The 22,604-nt window shown below is 36.6% G+C and overlaps 1 protein-coding gene across 8 annotated transcripts in view; it reads left to right on the forward strand.

The window, feature by feature from the left end:
• The window catches only part of PLCZ1 (phospholipase C zeta 1), a 45,683-nt gene extending 25,566 nt beyond the window's left edge, over window positions 1-20,117 (forward strand). For all 8 annotated transcript variants that reach the window (XM_053895329.1, XM_053895331.1, XM_053895330.1 and 5 more), the window contains 7 exons: window positions 1,009-1,230; window positions 2,480-2,627; window positions 6,488-6,604; window positions 7,918-8,090; window positions 14,526-14,658; window positions 19,033-19,182; window positions 19,973-20,117. In XM_053895329.1, the coding sequence (XP_053751304.1) occupies window positions 1,009-1,230; window positions 2,480-2,627; window positions 6,488-6,604; window positions 7,918-8,090; window positions 14,526-14,658; window positions 19,033-19,182; window positions 19,973-20,058 (1,029 nt within the window). In that variant the 3' untranslated portion in view covers window positions 20,059-20,117. The remainder of the gene's footprint in view (window positions 1-1,008; window positions 1,231-2,479; window positions 2,628-6,487; window positions 6,605-7,917; window positions 8,091-14,525; window positions 14,659-19,032; window positions 19,183-19,972) is intronic.
• Window positions 20,118-22,604: the final 2,487 nt, after the last annotated feature.

A 22,604-nucleotide genomic window follows, 5' to 3' on the forward strand; every position in this document is an offset into this window, starting at 1 on the left:
TCTGTTCCCTTAACAAGCACTCCAGGGTGATGCTTTTGATGCATGCGATTGCATAGTGCACTTTGGTAAACTCCACATTAGAGAGTAATGTAAGGACCATTGTAATAGAGAGAAGGCCCAAGATGATGGAAATAATTTGAGTGGGTACCTGAGGATAACAAAGGGAAGGGACAAATTAGGGCTCCTTGAAGAAAAGAACTTTACTTCATACCCCGGATTCCTGCAGCATTATATATAAAACATAGCAGACATTTGATAAGTATGTTGATGAGTTAATTAGTGGCTGAAAAGGGTAGGAATAACTAAGGGAAAGAAAGGAATTGGAAGTCTTAGGATTTAGAATGAGGGACCCTGATGGGGAATTTTGCTATGCTCCTAGTTTTGATGGAAATATTAAGTTGATGATGCATGTGGGGAAATACAGTTGAAATATGAAGAAGATTTACAAATATTTACCTTAAATTTAGTCTATTTTAGGTGTCAAACATTATAATAGACATTTCTGAATACCTGATCTCATTTAATACTTTTTAATATTGGATAACAGAGTAATGATCGGAAGCATTTACTACCAGAAGTTGTAACATTCTAACTTTTGTAGCATTGCAAGTATTTTAACATATATATAAACATAACATATAAAATATTAGACATAAATATAATATATATAAATTACATATAAATATATGTGATATGTGTAGAAACATACAATTTTCATGTGTGTCAGTTTTTAAAAAGAGTAGCAATTTGTGGAATATATAAAAGAAATGGAGCTACAGTAAGTCCCAAATCATTGCAGGCTTATTTTGGGGTCAATTTGGGTCAATACTATAATATCACTGGTTTTTATCAGGGTATTTCTATAGGGGTATGGATAAAGATGGAGTTCTTATGTATTTTATTACTGTGGGCTAATTGAAACATGGTGAAAGACTTTTCAATGACTGTTAAAATACAAACTTCCCTGTAAATGTGTAATCGTATCTCTCTTTCAAATCGTTTCTGTAGGTATTAAAATTCAAAGTATTAGTTAGGAACAAGAAAATAGGAACCTTAAGGGAAACCCATGAAAGGAAAGGTTCTAATAAGCATGGTCAGGTAGAGGAATTTGAAGAGATATATCAAGATGAAATCAAAGGATCAGAAACATTGATTGGATCAGAAGACAATCCAGGAAAGGAAGATGAGATAATAAGCGTAGCTGGATTACCACTTTTCAAGAAAAGGAAGGTAAGATGACACTTTGTGAAAATCTTACAAGTGATGGAAAAGTTGTCTTATTTTCTTATTGGTGGAGAATTAAAAAAAAAATTTAGAGGGAAAAATCTTTTTCTTCTTTATAAAAATTCTAGTCTATCATTTAAAACTTGTTTGGAAAAAAATTATCATCGGAAAAGAAAATTTTAAAGTTATCTCTTTTCCTGCATTAGCTGTTTTTAATTTGTTCTATGGCCAAATATTATGCATTTTTAGGTAGTAGGCATTGTGCACTGTACAGAATGCAAACAACCCAATATTTCTGCCCTCAAGGAGACTATACTGTCAGAGTCAAGAAAACCACTGTAATAATATACAGTCTTATAAGTATGCAAATTAACATGACAAAAGAAGTTATCTTGAGTTGCAAGTGACCTAAAACTAACTCAGCTGGTTTAAGTAAAACGTGAATTAATTAATTGGCCCACATCAAGAAAAGTGCAGGAAAAGTCTTTGAATTTTAGGAATGACATGGTATAGTGTCTCAACTTAAGTCCACAGAATGGACTTTTTTCCAACTTTGGACCTATTTCTCTACATTGGTGCAAGACTTTACAAAGCTCTAGCTTTATATGCTTTCAGGCTCAAATCCAATGGAAGACCTATTTATCTCTCAGATGACCAAGCACATTTTTTTGTGCATTGGCTATGATCCAACGATGTGCACATCCCTGAGTCAGGTGCTATTGTGGGGGAATGCAAAGCTGTGATTAGCCAGGTCCAAGCCATATTGTCAATACTTAAGCACGTGGATTGAGCTTGAGCAAGGAATGTTTTCCCAAAACAAAACTTGGGAAGGGGCTAACAGATGTGCAGAGGAGATAGATGCTGGGCTGTCAAAGAGCAGCTGTATATTATACAACAGAAGTTATTCCCAAGTGTTAGATCACACTGGAAATACACTTACTCATGAATAAATACCCTAAAGTTGTCAAATTCATAAACAGATCTTTGGGAAAAAAGAAATAGTAATCATTGTTATCTTCAATATTTACTACGTTAGTTGAGATTTTAGATTATAGGCTGTCTCATGTTAACATTAAATACTATCATCATGAAAAATAATCACATTGATGCAATCCAAATGGTTTTTGAGGAGATATTATTATGAAAAGACTGAAATAATTGATCTGAAAGCATATTTTCTTTATTGGAAAAGGTATTTTTCAAATGATTCTTACAAAAATATGAAATTGCTGCATTTTATTTTTATACCACAAAGGTAAAGGTGGCTCTGGCCCTATCTGATCTTGTCATTTATACCAAAGCTGAGAAGTTCAGAAGCTTTCAGCATTCAAGACTGTATCAGCAATTTAACGAAAGTAATTCTATTGGGGAGACAGAAGCCCGAAAACTTTTAAAGCTGAGAGGTAAATTCTTATGATTCAAACAGATGAAGTGTTTAAACAACTTTTATTCACTGCCTAAATGTCAAGATTGGTCAATGACATTTATAAAAACGGTATTCTCATAAGCTTTCAACATATTTAATGCAATTTAAAAAGAGGCTATCTGCCTCAGGTCACATGAAGCTTTATTTCACAGAATTTGTTTAATTTTTTTAAGTCATGAAATTTTGTTTGGCAATGTCCAGCATGGACATTTTTGTAGGGAGAGCTCTGGTGAGCAGTTAGTGGAGCAAAGCCGTGAGTGACAATGTTGAAGAGGTAGGCAGAACCAAATTACAAGGAAGTGAACTTTGTCTTAGAATCAAAGGCAAGCAGGAGAAGATTGAAGTCTTAGGAGTCACACCATCCCCTATGTGTTTTTGAAGGATGTCTTTGATAGCAGTGCAAAGGTGAGACTTCCTGTAGGGACATGAGGAAGGCTCATGGTAGAGAGCATGGAGCCACAGTGAACTGTGTAGACCCAGCAGGCACCTAAGATAGACAATGAAATGAACCTAGAACCTGTATGTCCCAGGTGAAGGAGAGCGAGGACGTGCATCTAGGGCAGGCTACCAGACGGCTATACAGAGTGTGTACTGTCCTGGCACGTCTGCAGTGGTGCCGCTGGTCTGCATGGCTTCTTTTTACTGTCTTCTGACTCGTAACCTGAGTTGGAGGATTCTGCTTGCTAGAGCCAAGATGCAAGGTCTTGGAAAGAGGATGGGAAGCAGATCTTACTTACCCTTTTGTTAGACTTGTATGGTTGGGGAATAACCTCAGCTAAAAAAGGGATGGACAGGGCCCCTGGGTGGCTCAGTAGGTGAAGCATCTGACTTCAGCTCAGCTCGTGAAACCATGGTTCGCGCACAGCATCAGGCTCTCTGCTGTTGCTTTGGAGCCTGCTTCGGACCTCTGTCCCTCTCTCTTTGCCCCTCTCCCTCTCACACTTTCTCAAAAGTAAAAATTAAAAAAAAAAAAAGTAAAAAGGGATAAGCAATTAACTCAGCAGTGAGGTGACTCTCCAAATCCTTCTTAAAAAATACAATCTACCATCTTGTGTAGAAACACCATGACAGGAATATCAGCACCTGCAACTGACTCAAAAAAGCTGTTGGCTATTTGGAAATACAGATTCTGATATATTTCTTGGTTAATCTCTTTGGGCTGGCCACCAGTGCCCAAAGTGTTTTGAGGTATACTTCAACTCATCTCTTCAAACTGTCTCTAGGTATCTTAGGTCCTTTTGTTTACTTGTTTTTTAACTGTAGATTGTGTCTGAAATTCAGTAGGGCTGAACCACAGTTAACAGAATAGAATAGACTTGAATAGAGTAGAAGAGATGCAATATAAGTAAGTGGGAAACATAATGAAACGATTATATGTGTATATTGTGTGTTGGGTGTCATATAAAATATATTTCTTCCTGTGAGTATTGTAACAGGGTTTAAATTTGAATGACCTACTTTGCTAGCCTCTATTCTTTCAAACTATTGGATGGTTTTTGTTGTTCAAGGGAACAAGACCTCAGCGCACAGCAAAAGTAGTTCTAATTCTCTCACTCTCATTGTGTTAGCCACCTGCTCAAACTTTGATAAGGACTGGGAAGTTGTGAGTCGAGTCATAAAGTTTAGCATCACCGTCTCTTCGGAAAGAGTATAGAGCGTTTTTCTTCCACCAAAATCCAGTAATAAATAATTAATGCTGGGGCGAAGGTATGCTCCAAGAATGTCCATCATTATTAAAAACTTAAATGTCACTAAATTTATAATGCAGAAAAATCAGAAACAACTTTTCATATGAGTGGAGACATTTTAATCATTTAAAAATAATGTAGTAGGTGAATATTACTGAAATGGAATTATTTATTTTTCATACTATTTTTAAGTAAAAAATGGAAGTTTATAAAAGGGAACAAATAATATGATTAAATAAAAAATAAGAATATACATATGACAATAGAGTGAAAAGATATATACTAAGAAGTTACCTGGTTTTTAATTGAGTGATGAGATTATATATAGTTTTATTTTTTTTCTTATTTGATTTTCTCATTTATCTAAAATGAACATAAATTGCATGTATAATAACATAGTATGTTTAATTTTTAAAACTCAATTTCGGAAGTAACAAGATGATATTATGTTAAGGGTCTTTAGTGATCATTTCATCTTTATCACTTTGTAGATAGGCAAAATTAAGATCCAGAAGAGTATGGATTTTACCAAAAGATAAACATCTTGTTTAGGGCTGGATAAGGGATCATGATAGTTGGACATACATGATGTATTTATACATGAGTAGCTTAAAATAAACTTTCTCTCAAGGAGTGTGTAACTTCTAAAATTGAGAGCTGATGAAGTTAATTATTATTAACTTCAGTAATTATAATTTTTAACTTGACAATGATTCTATTCTAGTTTGACTATCAAAGGTAGTGGGCCATAGGCAATAAGCATTTCTCCTAATCCTGGTCACCATATTAGCAGGAGTAGTTGTGGGAACAGGATCTGCTTAATGAAAGAATAAAAGCCTTGGAGAAACACGAAACTGTGCTAAAAAATTCAAAGATGTCCAATGGTAAAGGGCATAAACTAGTTCTGAATCTCAAGTGATTTAAATAGAATATATACATATATATAAGCTTATAAAAATATGTAAGTAGAAACATAAATAGAGAGAAACAAATGGACTGTGTGTGGTATGTGTGTGTGTTTGTGCATACGTGTGCGTGAACTCTAAGTATAGACCTTATCTCAGTAAGGAAAACATTTGAAATAATCAGAACTATACCTGACGCTGTGGAGTACTCAACCCTATATATGCTATGTTTTGTCCTGTACATATATTTCTATGATAAAGTTGAGTTTATAAGGAGGCACAGAGATTAACAACAATAACTAACAATGAAATAGAATAACTATAACATACTATGATAAAAGTTATGTGAATGGGGTCTCTTTCAAAATACCTTATTGTACTGTACTCACCCTTCTTCTTGTGATGATGTGAGATAGTAATATGCCCACGTGATGAGATGAGATGAGACGAGGTGGATGATGCAGGTGTTGTGATGCAGTGTTAGGGTACTAGTGACTGTCTGGTGATTTGTCAGAAGTAGGATGATCTGCCTTGGACCTTGGTTGACTGTGGGTAACTGAGACTATGGGAAGCAAAACCACAAATAAGGGAGGACTGCTGTATTGGGAGGTAGCAGGTTCTCTTTCAGTGGAGACATGCAAACAGACATTGAAGGAATTTGAGGGAAGATGCTGTGGTGGTTAGGGTTGGCAGCTGAATTGAATAACTTTAAGGTCCCTTTCAATGCTGAGAATCTGTTGAATATTCAGCTGGGTTAATTTGGATGGCATTATATCTCTTTATGTGACTTACATGTGATTCTGCCCTAATGTGAAAACCAATGTAAAAAAAAGACAAAATGAAGAAAGATACAAGTTAGTTTTAAAAAATGGATGCATTTTATTTGGTATATGTGCTGTCGAAGCGAGCACTGGATGCATTTTATTTGGGATTTTTATATATTCTTACATCAAAGAAATTAATTTGGATGTGAAAAAATGAAATATATTATTTAATAATTTTTTTCTCAAGTGAATGCTTAGTATACATAAAATTGTCGAATAAAAATTATTAGTTTCTCAATAAGAGTGAATTGCAGCGTCAAAGACCTGGATTTATTTTGATTTCCATGAATTGCAAATATTTTTGCCTAAACAATACATATCAGAAGTACTGAAACAATTCTAGGATTCTATAACATAGAGAGGCATAGCCGTTTATTTAGTTTATCTGAAATCTCTCATGATGTTCTTATATTTTTTTAGCCCACGAGTTTGTTCTTCACACCAGGAGGTTCATTACCAGAATTTATCCCAAAGCAACAAGAACAGACTCCTCTAATTTTAATCCTCAAGAATTTTGGAATATAGGTTGTCAAATGGGTATGTTACACTGAGTTTTGGCAAAAAGAAGATAATAAATTCATTTTATGAATTAATGAATGACTTATGAAAAGAACTTCCCAAGTAGATTTTTTGACCCTGGGTGTTTTGGGGTCAGGCAATAATGATGAATAATTGGTTTCAAGAGCTGAAGTTATTCCTAAATGGGTCAGAGAGGGTAAATCTAAGTGAGAATTAGGCACATGGAAGTTAAATTCATGAAGAGTTAGCATGGGAGAGGTAGGAAGAGAAAAAAGAAATAAAAATGGATGTCAGAGGACAGTGAATATCAAGTTCTTTGCTTGAAAGATTTGCTAAGGGCTTCTTTAAATCAAGTGACTTCTACCTTTTATACTTTACACCAGTTCTACATTCACAGTACTGAAAAGTGAATGAGATTGCATAGCTTTGTCATTTGTCTTTACCAGACTTTCCTTATTCCAAATTGATTAGCTGTTATCACACAGGCACTAACCAGTCAGAAGGTACCAGGTGTAAAGCCCTCTGCTCCTGGATTGCAGCAAGGCTCATAGGTTTGTGGACAGAGGGGAAGAGTGGGGTTAGGATTGGTGGGTGAGGGGATGTTAGGGAGAGAGAGGATGGTATTACCAGCCTATATGGATGTATTTTTATTTTTATTTTTATTTTCTTATTACATTTTTTTTATTGTTTATTTATTTCTGAGAGAGATAGAGTGAGAGCTGGGGAAGGGCAGAGAGAGAGGGAGACAGAATCCGAAGCGGGCTCCAGGCTCTGAGCTATCAGTACAGAGCCCAATGTGGGGCTCAAACCCACAAACTGTGAGATCATGACCTGAGCCGAAGTCAGACGCATAACCAACTGAGCCACCTAGGTGCCCTGGATGTATTTTTATATTTTAACAGCAATTATTGCTCTGCCTGTTTTTCCCTTTCTCTTTAAGTGATAACAGTATCCCTTTGGACCTGAAAGTTTATAAAATATTTGGTGTCTTTTCTTCTGGCACCTAGTGTGCCTATTTTCTCTATTCTTGTATTTCCTGAATGTCATCTGATCTGTACATTGCTATTCTATAATTTATATTGTATGCCAGCTTGATTTTTAAATCAAAGTTATAATTTAAAAATTAAACTTTGAAACTCACCTTTGTAAATTAATATACACATGGCAGGAAGAAATGCTTAAAAATCAGGAATTATTCTGGCTAATGATGCTTGCTCTTAAAATGTTTAGAGATCTAAAATCCATGATTAGGTTTCAGTATATCTTTTAACTGTGTTTATTTAATTGTACCCTCTAATTCCTGACAATATCAAAATACTTTTTGCTCACAGTGGCCTTAAATTTCCAGACACCTGGTCTGCCTATGGATCTTCAAAATGGGAAATTTTTGGATAATGGTGGTTCTGGATATATTTTGAAACCACACTTCCTAAGAGATATTAAAACACAGTTTAATCCGAATAAACCACCAAACCAGAGTGATCCAGTTACACTTACAATAAGGGTAAGATTAATAGCTTTTACTTTTTATGGTTATTGTATAAGCTGGAGAGTATGCATTAATATTTTGAGTTCTACTAATTTCCTTTAATGTCCTTTAAATTTCAGTTGATCTTTTTAGATATTAAAAAGGAGTGGTATTTCAGCACCATTCTGTATCTGAAAATCTTTCTGTTGACTTCTGGCATGAATGATTATCCTGCTTGTGAATAGAAATATTGACGCTGAAAGCTTCTCCTCGCCAAAGCTTTTTTATTCCATCGTCTTTAGGCATTTAATAATGTGATAGAGAAGTCTGAGTTCAGCCCACTAGTTATCCTGTGGATACGCTACTCTCTTCCTCCTTAACTTCACAGAATTTTACTAAAAGATTTTAGGAGCACCTTGCTTTTCATTAATTTCCAGATTTAGACTTCCACAGCTCAGAAGTTTTGCCCCTTGTCTCTGAATAGTGTTTGGTTAGTACTTAGAAACCAAAAGTATGCATACGCTGTTCATGAGTATCTGCCTGCATGTGTACTAATTCCCGTCAACTCACTTTTTTTTTTCTGCCTTTGATTTTCCTCCATATCTGATTTTATTCTTTACTGATTCTAATGTAGATGTGAATTTTTCTTCTGCATCATCGGTTTCTTCCCCTCTAATTTTTATTTACCTCACACTGCTTCCTTTTTATTTCTGTCTGTATCCTAGCGAGCACCCTTTCCCCCTGACTCCTGTCTTGTTATTTAATCTTTTGTTTTATTATATAGTCTGTGTCATTTTATTGGGAGTAAAAGTAGTTGTCTAAAATTTATTGTTTCCATTAGTATAGACATTTTTGAAAACTTTCTTATTCTTCTATAACCAAAGTGCTATATTTATTTCCTTTTTTAAATGTCACTGAATCATCTGAAAAGCCCCTAGCTTTTTCTGTCCATTTAGGTATAAGCAATTCTATTTTAGATTGTATCTGCACCTGTGGTTTGCAACAAATTGGGTGGGTAGGGCTCTTCAGTTCCTGTCTTTAATTAACTAGTTGCTCCTAGAACCATATGAATCATCTCAGGTTCTTTTTTTTTAAGTTTATTTTATTTATTTTGAGAGATAGCGCGCACACATGTGTGCTCAGTGGGGGAGGAGCAGAGAGAGATTCCCAACCAAGCTTGGTGCCGTCAGCACAGAGCCCAATGCAGGGATCGATCTCATGAACCATGAGATCATGACCTGAGCTGAAATCAAGAGTAGGACCCTTAATCAACTGAGCCACCTAGCGCTCCCCCCCACCCCATCAGGGTTTTTGTGTCTCCTGTTCTCACTCGGGAGTGTGTTGGCTGTGCTGGCTGATGAGAGCTTGCCTTCTCTGGTTCCCTGGCTGTCAGAGTGCAGGAAATGCTATCACCCAGAAGGCATGCCCCCATAAGTCTTCCTCCCTTGGCTCCTTCCTCTACGGTCCTGATGTCACGGGGCTTGGGGGACTATTTTCATCCACTTCAGGCTCTAGCCTTTTTGTCCCAGCTGAGAATGGAAACTTAAGAGATGTTGCCGTTTTCCAGAGATGGAGGTGGAAAGAGAGTATAGCAAAATTGAATGAGACAGAAATGATCCTGGCCACTGCAGCAGATAGTGGCAGCAAATATATATATACAGTAGCTATATATAGACTATATAGTAGTATAGTGCCAAAGTATGTAGTTGACTTTTTTCTTGGTTGTTAGGGATTCTGAGACTCTAAAGTAAGGGCATACGGTAGCTAGGTAGAAACTGCCTTCAGCACTGATGCAGCCCCAAATCAATTAGTTGGCACTCTTTCTAGGATCCAGCAAAATATTGTCCATTAAACTGCCTTTGCAAATATAACTTTGGCATTCTTTTTGTATTTTTTAATACAACAATCTAAAGGTTAGTAAATTTTTCTTTTACTTTTTCGTTATGGTGTTAGCTGGAAAGTATACATTAATATTTTAACTTCCGTTGATTTCCTTTAATACCTTTTAAATTTCTGTTGATCTCTTCAGCCTCAATAGGTGGGCGGTATTTCAATCTCTTTCTACATCTGAACCAAGGTCTCCCTGTTGCCTTTTTGCATGAATGAAAAAATGCAAAAGTCTGCATTGTTCTAAACACCTAGTCTAGTAATTGTCATTGCTGTTCCAGTGAGAAAAAGGGATGAATCAGCCGCTTTGTGATCTATTCCTCACAAATCTGCTTACTGTGCTGGGGCTTTCCTATCTCTTCCTACCTGTCTCCGTCTCAAATGATTCTTTCTTGTTCACATTTGTGGGCTCCTCTTCCTCTACCCAGCTCTGAAATATTTATATTGCTAAGGCTTTTTCTTAATCCTCATCTCAAACTATTCTCCTTGTGTCCTTTTATATACATTCATGGTTTCAACTGCCAACAATGCCCAAATCTAATCTGACTTCATTTCTGGAATAAAGGAATATTTTAAATACCTTAATTAGCATCCTTACCTGTTTAATCCCTGTTCTGTCAAACTTAAAAATATTAAAGGCTGAACACCCCTGCCCGGTCCAATCTTATTTTCTTTAAAGGTCAACGAACTTAGTCGAATTCATTGTGTCAATTAACTCAGCCTACAAAATTGGGAACCATTCCTCTCTTTCCACATCTTTATCAATTACTGTGTTCAATCCATCTCTAAATTTCACTGATCCTACTTCGAAATATCTTCCTTATCCAATCTCTTGGTCTGATGCCATATGCTACTTTTTTTTTTTTTAAAGAATTTGTTACCTGTCATCACATTTATTCGTTTGACCTTCTAAGGGGTTTTCACTTAGCCTGTCTCAGTCCTCCTGACCCATCTTCCACAAGTGGCCCAGAGAGATTGTGCTCCGTACTAATCTCATCATGCCTACTTAATATTTCTTTATGCTTCCTGCTTGCTTTCTTAGTTGGGGCTTAGCCTAATTCTCCAGCCCCACTTCTCACCACTTCCAGTCTTGTAGCTTTTTCTGTAACCATATGGAAGCCTTTTCTGTCCACATGCTACCTGCATGCATTGCTTATGCTTTTTCCTTTGGCTGGATTATTCTTCCAGCTTTCACCTGCCTGTTGCCTTCACACTTATTTTTCAAGATTTACAGGGTCACTTATTTTTGGAAGTTTTTTTCCTCCACTAAATTAGTTACGCTTCTTTTTGTAGTTTTGTTTTTCCATAACACCCTATACATGCATATACTAGCCATTGTATTATACAGGCATATGTCAGAGATATTGCAGGTTTCATTCTAGACAACCACAATAAAGTGAATATCACAATAAAGCAAGTCAAATGAATCTTTTGGTCTCCCAGAACATATGAAAGTTATGTTTCTACTATACTATAGTCTATTAAGTGTGCAGTAGTATTCTGTCTAAAAAAATGTACGTACCTTAATTAAAAATACTTTGTTGCTAACAAATGCTAACCATCATCTGAGCTTTCAGCAAGTCAAAATCTTTTTGCTGGTGGAGGGTCTTGCCTCAATGTTGATGGCTGTTGACTGATCAGGGTGGCAGTGGCTGGAGATTTGGGTAGTGTGGTACTGTTCCATCAGCTAAGTTGATGTAATATTCTAAATCCTTTGTTGTCATTTCAACAATCATCACAGCATCTTCCCCGGGATGAAACTTATCTGTTCAAGTTTTATCATGAGATTGGAGTAATTCAATCACATCTTCAGGCTCCACTGCTGATTGTAATTCTCTTGCTGTCTCCACCACATCTGCAGTTGGAACACACACACATTTATTAGTTTGCTGATTTACATGGGCATGGTTTGTGGCACCCCCAAATAATTACCATAGTAATATCAAAGATCACTGAACACCGATCACTATAATAATATAATAATAATAAAAGGGTTTAAAAGTGAGAATTACCGAAATGTGACACAGAAGCATGAAGTGAGCAAATGCTGTTGGAAAACTGGTGCCAATAGACTTGCTCGATGCAGAATTGCCACAAGCCTTCAATTTGTAAAAAGTGCAATATCTGCAAAATGGAATAAAATGAAGCTCAATAAAACAAGGTACCCCTGTAATTGTTTATTTACTTGTACTTGTCTTTCTCCCCCCCTTGTCTGAAGGCCCTGTAAGGATAAGGACTGTTTCGTGCAAGTCTTATCCCTAGTGCCTGACACAAAGTATATGTTCAATATATGCAAATTAATTGAATGAATGACTTCTTTTTCAAGTTAAGAATAGTAAAGAGAACATATGTGCTCTTTGATTGAGAAAGAGAAGATGGAAGATGGCTAGTATGCATGGATGTTTACAAATGCCACCTGTTTGCTTCTGAAGGTTCTCATGTAGCGACATAAGTGGCATGATGTAAAACAGGCACGATTAATGATTTTCCCAGGAAACTGCTGCCATAGTCATGTGGGTCTTTCTTGCTTGCTTTGATCATCGTAGAGAGCTTTGTGATTACAACTTGTGCAAATTGGGGAAGGCATGACTCAGGGTTCAAAAGGCATAGTTTTGCCATTTGCTTTATGTCCCCGATAAAGACATTTCAACATTTCTGGTTTAATCTTTGTCATCTCTCAAATTAAGAGTTTCAGATTAGGTCAACCCTTTTCGAATTTATAAAAACAATGCAACAATTTTCCAAGTTCAAAGTCTGATGCATAAGGCCAATAGATGAAAGCAGAGGTGTTCTTGTTGACCACTAAAGGTCTTCTGTTTGACATTTGTCTTCTGTGGTGGCCCCTGAAAGGGCTTCTGTGAATCAGAGTGTAAAAATTATTTGAATAATAGTTTCTAAATTCTCTGTCAGTTCTCATATTCAATTATTATTATTATTTTTAGTGAGATGATTTTTTTTTTTTTTTTGGTGTGATGTGCACTAAAAGCTGAACTTTTCCATATTGGCAAGGGTCTATTACCTGCAGAGGGGATATTCAGCTGGTAGGCTCTCGTGTCAGTGTGCTAGTTGTTTATGGCCAATGTTCTGTCTAGCTAACCTGGTGTCTAATTTATGCTGGTCGATCAATGCCCATTCCATACTAGTTGTTAAATATTTGCACAGTCACCCTGGTTTCCAGCTAATGTTTAAATGTGTGGATGTAGGAAAGGAAAAATTACACATTGGCACTTTTTCTGTTTCTTTTTTTTCTCTTCCTTCTTTCATTCCTTCTTTCATTCTTATTGAAACTTATTTATTTGTTCCTGTTTATTATAATCTTCAGAAATTAAAATTATGCCTCAATTTTTAGGTTAGTACATTTTACAAATGAATACACTTGAATAATTGTCTTTTGTTTGGACTTTGCTCCTTAAAGTAAGACAAAACTTAGCTTCAACAGTTAGTTTGACTAATAAAGGGTTAAATAAAACTATGATTAGTTTAAGTGTTCTGATACCCAGTTCTTAATATACATATGAAATCATTGATTTTGTCAGACTCAGGTTAGTTATGATAATATTGACAACAAGAGATAATATAAGATTTTGTGATAAATTATCCAAACATACAAATTATACTATCAAGAATGCTATCATAGGAAATTATGCAGTGTTTTTTCTTACATTTCAGAAGTAGTATTAATATTGTTTCTAATTTTTGGCTGTAGACAGACAATATGAATTTCAAAATAGTTCATGTTATCAGAGTAATTCAGCCTGGTTTACAGTAGACTGTGATTATAACAATACTTTTAAACAATGGCTTTTAACAGCTATAACAAATACTTTATTTGATTTATTTTATTTTATTTTTTAACATCTATTGATTTTTTTTTTTTTAATTTTTTTTTCAACGTTTTTCATTTATTTTTTGGGACAGAGAGAGACAGAGCATGAACGGGGGAGGGTCAGAGAGAGAGGGAGACACAGAATCGGAAACAGGCTCCAGGCTCCAAGCCATCAGCCCAGAGCCCGACGTGGGGCTCGAACTCACGGACCGCGAGATCGTGACCTGGCTGAAGTCGGACGCTTAACCGACTGCGCCACCCAGGCGCCCCAACATCTATTGATTTTTTGAGAGAGAGAAAGAGCTCAAGCAGGAGAGGGGGAGAGAGAGAGGAGACAGGATCTGAAGCAGACTCTGTGCTGACAGCAGGGAGCCCGATATAGGGCTCAAACTCATGACCATGAGATCATGACCTGAGCCAAAATCAAGAGTCAGACGCTTAATCGACTGAGCCATCCAGGCACCCCCAAAACATATACTTTAAAAATAAAAATATACGTTGAACTATAAAACTCAGTGTGAATTCTACTATAATTATATAGTGAAATTAGAATAATGTAGACATTTTCCTAGTATTTACCTATTGATGCTTGAGGATAAAAGGGTTAAAGTTTAAAGTATACACTATATTCCACTCTTAATTTTTTGTGGGAACTGAGAGTCTATAATCTTTTCTGAAATACATGTTTTATTTTCAAATTACATGATCGTACAGTTTGATATCCTGCTAAATTTCTGTGTTCAAATACTTTTGTGCAGCTCATCAGTGGTATCCAGTTACCTCCCAGTAACCATTCATCATCTAACAAAGCTGACGTATTAGTGATTCTAGAACTTTTTGGTGTTCCAAATGATCAAACAAAACAGCAGACTCGTGTCATTAAAAGAAATGGTGAGCTCCTAACATATTTTATTGAACTTTTACTGGATTTCTTGCTGGAAAGCTTATAATTTGTCTATTGATAGAGTTTTGATACATATTTATTAATCATAAGGCCAGGGCTTTGCATTAGGTTTAAGGTGACCAAAGTGTTATATACAGCAAAAACAATTGGATAATGATTCAATGTATTGTTCAGATATGTTTTCAGATTACAGATACAAAAATTTATCTGGTCCGAAAATTGCTGCTTTTTTTTTTTTAAGTTTATTTATTTATTTTGAGAGAGAGTGTGAGCAGGGTAGGAACAAAGAGAGGGAGAATCCCAGGCAAACTCCATGCTATCAGTGCAGAGCCCGATGTGGGGCTTGAACCCACAAAAAAATGAGATCATGACCTCAGCTGAAATCAAGAGTCGGATGCTTAACCGACTGAGCCACCCAGGCACCCGAAATTACTGCTTTTTTACACTTTGACCTCCTTTTTATGTACCATATTGCTGAATTCAAGAGACATTTTGATGGCTGCAAAGCTGCTTAGCTTCTAGACTTTGTGTAAAATAAAGAATGTACGATTGTTCTGATACAGCATGTTACCCATTTTTACTTCGCTGTTTGAATTATTTTAGATCAAAGGTCTGTGACTTCTGGCTCTGGCTAAAGATGCCATAGAAACCCACTCATACAATATTTGGATTCATAAGTCAGTCATTTTTGCCAGAAGGGAAATGTAGAAATGGAAGTGACTTGGGTAAGATTTTCAGTTCTGCAATCCTGTGATATTTTATGTAATACAGTACTGATGTTGTCACTTCTTGGTTGAGTTTGAAACCATTAAGGACATTACAGTGTAGATTCCTGGGATTGACCTTTAGTCTGGATCACCTTGGAGGAGACCTTGGAACTGATTCGTGAGTCTGTAATTTTCTTTGAGTGGGTATTCCCAAAGTATAGTGGGCTTCATTTCAGAGTCTGAAAGTACGTACCAGATTAAATGGCACTGACAGAAAAACAGGTGCAGTTTTAACACTTTTTTTTTTTTTTGGGTGGGTCATCTCCAGTAATATCCACCATCTGCCCCCTGCACTGACACCCCAAATACTCTTCCAGTGTGGCCCCTCATGCAAAGGGCATGGAAAAAAGATGTGGGGAGTTTTGGTTACTTCATCATAGGTCGTCGATGGGAAGGGATATTGGTGATGACCTGCCGCCTTATTTGTCATTCCTCAGAGCTGAAGGCACATTACAATGGATTTGTCAAGAAATGGTAGCCGCTTATGTCAGGAAGCTTATAGTAACCTACCTCTTGTTCTCTTCATCCCCATACTTGAATCTTCATGGCAAGATACACAGAACATTTATTTATACAGCACACCCCTTATAATGTGTTTCTAGCTCCCATTAGAATTTAGATTACGTCCTGGGTTTTATGGAAGTATTCCTGTGAAATTAAATTTGGTGTATCTAACATTACTGAGCCTGTTTTATTGGAAGTCTGATGCTAAGTATCAAAAAACTTAAGATCTCTACTTATTAAAGGTATTATTATTTATGTATGTCCCAACTAACTCTATTTTAGATAGTTTTCAGTTCAGTATGGGACATGAGATACAATAAAACTATCACGATAGAGTCATTAGTGTTTTTTTTTTTAAGTTTATTTCTTTATTTGAGATAGAACGAGAGCGTGCAGGGGAGGGGAAGAGGGAGAGAGAGAGCAGAGAGAGAGAGAGAGAGAGAGAGAGAGAGAGAATGAATTCCAAGCCGGATCTGTCAGCCAGACACAGAGTTTGAACTCACGAACTGTGACATTATGACCTGAGTCAAACGCTTGACCAGCTGAGCCCCCAGGTGCCCCAAGTCATTAGTGTATTAAGGAAAGTACAGAGAATTGTAGTGGAAGGGGCACATTTGGAGATGGTTTTGGAGAATGAATCGGATTTTTTTCCCAGAGATTGTGGATGAAAGCATTGCAGGCAAAAGGAATAATATGCACGCTAAAACCTGGAGAAGACTAGCTTCAAACACGCTAGGTGAAAGTACTGAAGTTTAAAATGGGTGAAGTACAGGGTACTTAAGAGGGATTAGTGTGAGATAAAATATAAAAGTTAGGTTGGGAATGGTCATGGAAAATCATGAGAGCCATGATGAGGTGGTAGGTACTTTCTTTTCTGTGTTGTATGTAGAAAATGAATAGAATTAAAACTCTTAAGCAGGGATATAACACTAATATAGTTGAGCTTTAAGGAGATTATTTCTACAGATTAGGTAGGAAGACGTGTATGTGGGGGAAATGAGGAATACAAAATAGAGTCAGGATATGATTTCATGGCTAGAAGATGGGGAATTCAGGCCAAAGAAGGCACAGGCATCAGAAAAGCAATGGAGGACTTATGTGAGGAAGACTAGCGGGAGTAAAAGTCTAGAAAGCTGGACAAAGGAGGATACTAAGGTGGCTTAGCTGCTAGAGTAATTGTGGTGTAATAAGAGACATGAGAGTGGAAGGAAAAAGATCATATTTGGGTAAGGTGTGGAAGCAATTCTTCAGTTTTGGTCATGCCAGAGAAAACTGTAACTATCAAATTTGGTATCCTGATTTACTTCCCTTCTTTCCTCCTTCCTTTTCTTTCTTTCTTTCTTTCTTTCTTTCTTTCTTTCTTTCTTTCTTTCTTTCTTTCTTTCTTTCTTTCTTTCTTTCTTTCTTTCTTTCTCTTTCACAAATAAAAAGACCTTCTCATAGAATACATATGATATATGTGAGACAGAGAAAGGGAGACTGTTTATAGTGAATTAGGGTTGGAGGAGGAAGATAAGTCAGTTTAAGAATTTTGTGCAGACATTTTGCAGTGTGTATAAAGAACTGACACTTAGACCTGCTCCTGTACTCTATGGAGTTTTATCTTTTCTTTTTTTTTTAAATTAACTTATTTATTTTGAGTTAGAGAGCATGAGTGGGGGAGGGGCAGAGAGAATGGGGGACAGAGGATCTGAAGCAGATTCTGTGCTGATAGTGGAGAACCCGATGTGGGACTCGAACTCATGAACCATGAGATCATGACTGAGCCAAAATCAAGAGTTGAACACTTAACTGACCGAGCCACCCAGGTGTCCCAGAATTATTTCCTTTCTTAAGGCAAGGTAATACATTCATTATACCCGCGTGAGTCAATTGGTTTAATATTTTCATGGGCATAGACAGTATTCTGGATCACTCTCAGGTAAATGTGTGCTTGTTGACCACAGATGTACCACAGAAAACAAATTCTTTACAATTTGTGACAAATTAGTCACAAATTCTTTAATGCTTCTGGAAGGGTGACCTAAAGAGCAAAACCTATTGACATAGCAGGCATAGCATTACCTTTGTACATGAAAACAATATTATTTCACCCTGAACCTTTGAGTCTTTATTAAGTAGATTTTATATTTTATCTGGATGTGAATTTCTTTTTTAATTTTTATTTATTTTTGGGAGACAGAGAGACAGAGTGCAAACAGGGGAGGGGCAGAGACAGAGGGAGACACAGAATCTGAAGCAGGCTCCAGGCTCTGAGCTCCAAGCTGTCAGCACAGAGCCTGATGCAGGGCTTGAGCCCACAAAGCATGGGATCATGACCTGGGCTGAAGTCGGACGCTTAACTGACTGAGCCACCCAGGGCCCCCGGATGTGAATTTGATTCCATTAAATTACACTTAAGAATTGGATGATTTGGGTCATATCGTGATGGATTTCTTATTTGGCAAGAAATTGTTGTTTGGGATGATTTATTTTGCTAGAGATCTAACTTACTCATCAACTTGGGACTTTAAAGTGAGCACTTAGTCAAAAGAAGGATCAAAGGCTGGCTTTGGAGCACTTAGCTCTTAGGCCAACAACTGTCTATGGGGTTCTTCCCATAATAGGAACTGCCATAGAAAAATTATGTTATTTCATGTATTTGTTACTGAAATGCCCAAACATAGCATTCATGTTGCTTAATGAAAAATTTCTGCTCTGAAATCAGACTCCATTTGTTTGAATTCCTGTCCTGCCACTTAATGACTATGTATGTGAAACCCTGAGGAAGTTGTGTAATATATTTCTGGCTCAGTTTTCTCATCCGTAAATATGGGTTGTAATAACCCTGATGGGTTTGTGGTAAGAATTAAATGACATTATCTACTTAAAGTTCTTATATTGCCCAGCAATACTAAAGACCCAATAGTTATTGCTACTGTCATTATTATTCCTTTCTCATTGGATGAGTGAAAAATTCAAGTGCTCTAAAACATAAGCTATTAACATTACTAAGTGTTGAAAAGAAAAATTTCAGAGAACAGCTATTATGTATTATTCCCTAAAGAACACGTCTATGATTCTTTGATTATATCTTCCTTTATCTTTCAGCTTTTAGTCCAAGATGGAATGAAACGTTCACATTTATTATTCAAGTGCCAGAATTGGCATTGATGCGTTTTGTTGTTGAAAGTCAAGGTTTAATAACTGGAAATGAATTTCTTGGCCAATATACTTTACCAGTTTTAAGCATGAACAAAGGTAATATTCCTAAAAGTAACAGGATTGTGATACCAATTATAATTTAAATTTACCAAAGACACACAGTGATATACCAAATAGCTCTATTCATGAGAGTCAGATGTAAAGGAAATTTTATGAATTGACACACATTTTCTCTCAGTGGAATTATAGAAATGTGTTTTCACATGGAAGGTGGGGTTGTGGTTTGGGATTGCTGGGAAGACAAATTAGACCAACTTGGTATGTATGAGCATTTCTTCACATGGATCATCGCTCTTTTGTTTCAATTAAGAGTAGTCATGACTACCACAAAGAAATAAAGGATGGGAATCAAAGAGAAGGGACAAGCAGTGACTCATTCTTCTACCCAAGGAGAGACTGGGAACCCAAGACAATCCCTTCTTGACTCTTTTCAGGGCTGCCTTTATGTCGTAGTCAGCTTGCTGGGGTGATTTATACTCTGCTCCCAATTAACTCATCCCAACGTGTTTGTGTTTACTTCTCTAACACCATCTGAGCTGTACCTTGGAAACAGAGTCTGAAGCAGAAGGGTGGTGGCTAATTTAGCACACTGCACTTTGAGAGAGAAGAAGTGTGAGCTGTGTGTTCAGCGTTAGGCAGTAAGAAGTCAAAATAGAAGCTTCAAATATTTTATAGTTTGTGGGGAATTAACACGCAAGATGAATATAACTATGCTGTCATAGTTTTTACCTATGCTTAGTAAAGATAATGTTCTTTCTCAGCAGCTCTATCGGGAACACTGCTAATTTATCTTTATTGTTCTAATTAGCTCTGATTCCTTTTGCAGGTTACCGTCGTGTTCCTCTGTTTTCCAGAATGGGCGAGAGTCTTGAGCCTGCCTCACTGTTTATTTACGTTTGGTACGTCAGATAGCAATTAATAGCACCTGACATATCATTAGCTATACATCGTAATAAAACAGCCAAAATGAATGTCTATATCTTTTTTTTTAACATGAAGCAAAATAATTATTTGCAAAAACAGAAATATTGAGCAAGTTCACCTGTAACGCGCAAAATAGAATGGTGGAAAAAGGAGAACCAAACCTTCAGAGGTTCGCAACAGTGTGGCATTCTTGTCAGCCAGATTTTCCTGTTCCTCTATTGCTGAAGCTGCTCTTGCCACCTGCTTGTATCATTTTAAATTGGTAGAATTTACAAGCTCTTAAAATATGTCTGATTATATAAGATATGTTGGCAAATATTTATCAGTAAAAAGAAATGTGAAATCTAAGAGTGTTTTAACTTCTTGACACCCACTACTGCAAGTGGTAGTGAAAAGGAATTAGATTCCCAGGTGCTTTGTGCCCTTTTGTATCCTAGACAGTAATTAGCCCCTGCCTTCTCGAGCTAGTTCTTAGATGCTGTGCATTGGATTTGGTACCCTGTAATTACACAGACATTTTTATGAGTGTATATGAAATTGATTTGCAGTCAAATGGAATTCAATCTCCATACCTGTAAAAGAGATCTACTACGTGGGCTTCTAGGCTTGCATCTCTGAATTAACCCACAATGTTTCTGAATCTGTGCTAAATGTACTTTGAAGGTTGTCTCTTGGTCAGAGATGGGATTCCTGTGCTATTTCATAGGCTGGGCTTCTCACCATCAGCAGGATTTTGATTTACTAAATGATATATGGAGAATAATACAGTTTCTTATGAACTCTTCTTCAAAAAACAGGCATATTAATACTTATCCTACTGCATTGTTGCATGGAGTGAGGCGAAAGTACCTAGCACAATTTTCGACTGATTAGGGGACCCTGATAGGTATTTGTTGAAATTAAATCTGAACTTATAACTAAAATCACAAATGATGGTTTGAGGTGTTTACTAATGTATTATCTCTTGCTGGCTAGAAAAATAAAAAATAACCCATTTACCATATTTTACTACTATGACTTACCCTCAAAACCAAATATTTAAAATAATAATGCCACCGGGAATTCAAATACTGAAGCCATAAGTAGTAAGAACTGTCCCAGTACATCATCATCAAGATGCTCTCTTATACAGTTTCTAGATTTAAGAGTGGGGTACACTCTTCCCATAGGGGGGCACAGCCACTTCCCAGAGGGATGCTTTTTATTTTGCTAGATAAGAAAAAGATCTCGTTTAAAACACCTATTGTTCAGAACATTAGCAGGTGAGATATTCAGCCCATTGGCCCAAGGCTTTAACCTTTTCTAAACTCCTAAAGCCTTTTGAAGATCTGGAATTCCATGAGATTTAAAGACTGATCAGGTGAGTTAGGCAAGAGTTCACTAATTCTACAGCAGTATAAACTTCTATTTCTTGTTTATACCACCAAGATTTGAAATGAGGGAGAAAAAAAGATATATGTATTTTTTTTCTCACTTTTTCTTCAGGTACTAATTAAATTCAGCTCACTAACTTTGAAGACCAAATCCTTCATTTTCAATATCCCCACTCTACATCAGAAAGGCATTTTTGAGAGGAAGCATTTAGATTATTTTATTTCCTGTCCAATAATCTTATAATACCCTTAAACATCTTTGGTTCCATTTTTTGTATACATTATCATTTACTTTCCTTTTGAATTGTACTGGAATATTATTATTATTGTTCTTGTTACTACTACTACTATTATTATTATTATTATTATTATTATTATTATTAATTTTCTCACAATAGAAACTACCATAGAAACTCCAGAGCCAGGGAATGTTCTCACTTTAGAGAAAGTTGGGAATGATGTGAGAAGCCAGCTTTGACTCATCCTGTCTAGGCATAATTCACTTGCAGGAAAAAATAGTGTTGGTCGGGGGAAGGAAACAGAATGAAAGGGCTAAATGAGCCCTTGGGCTGTGGCAACAGATTACCTCTTAAATTCTTAGGGGAAATGTCAGTTCCTCAGAGAAGCTGTCTACAATCTTTTAGTCTAGGTCATGTTTTTTGGAGTACATTTCCATACAACTGACAAAATGATAGCCAGGAACTGCTGTGGCACTATCAGGTAGGCCCTGTCATTGGTAGGAGCTTACCTGACGCTTACATTTAGGCAATAGTGTTCTGTTGACCATGACCGACTTCACAGAACAACACCAGACAAGGACACTCTGTGACTACAATGGGTAAAGAAAAAAACAAGATTACTTTGTAGCCATGACTAAACACGTGAATATTGTCCAAAAACAAAAATGCCAAACATCTTCCTATCCTGGCTAACGTGAATGGCTGTTGATTCTTTACCAATTATACCTTTTGCCTTGATTTATTCTTTTTATCTTATGGATGAGATTTATTCCAATCATAGAATTGCCCCCAATTCTTGACAACATCCAATGCAGAGGAGAGCCCTACTTCCTTGAAGCCCCCACAAACCATCTAACACAAGCCTAAATCCAATATTAAGTGCTCTTCAATATCCTATCACTGAGTTGCTCCATGGTTCCCC

The sequence above is a fragment of the Panthera pardus genome, unplaced genomic scaffold (assembly GCF_024362965.1).
Source record: "Panthera pardus isolate Hobbes unplaced genomic scaffold, ASM2436296v1 HiC_scaffold_6, whole genome shotgun sequence".
Taxonomy (NCBI): Eukaryota; Metazoa; Chordata; class Mammalia; order Carnivora; family Felidae; genus Panthera; species Panthera pardus.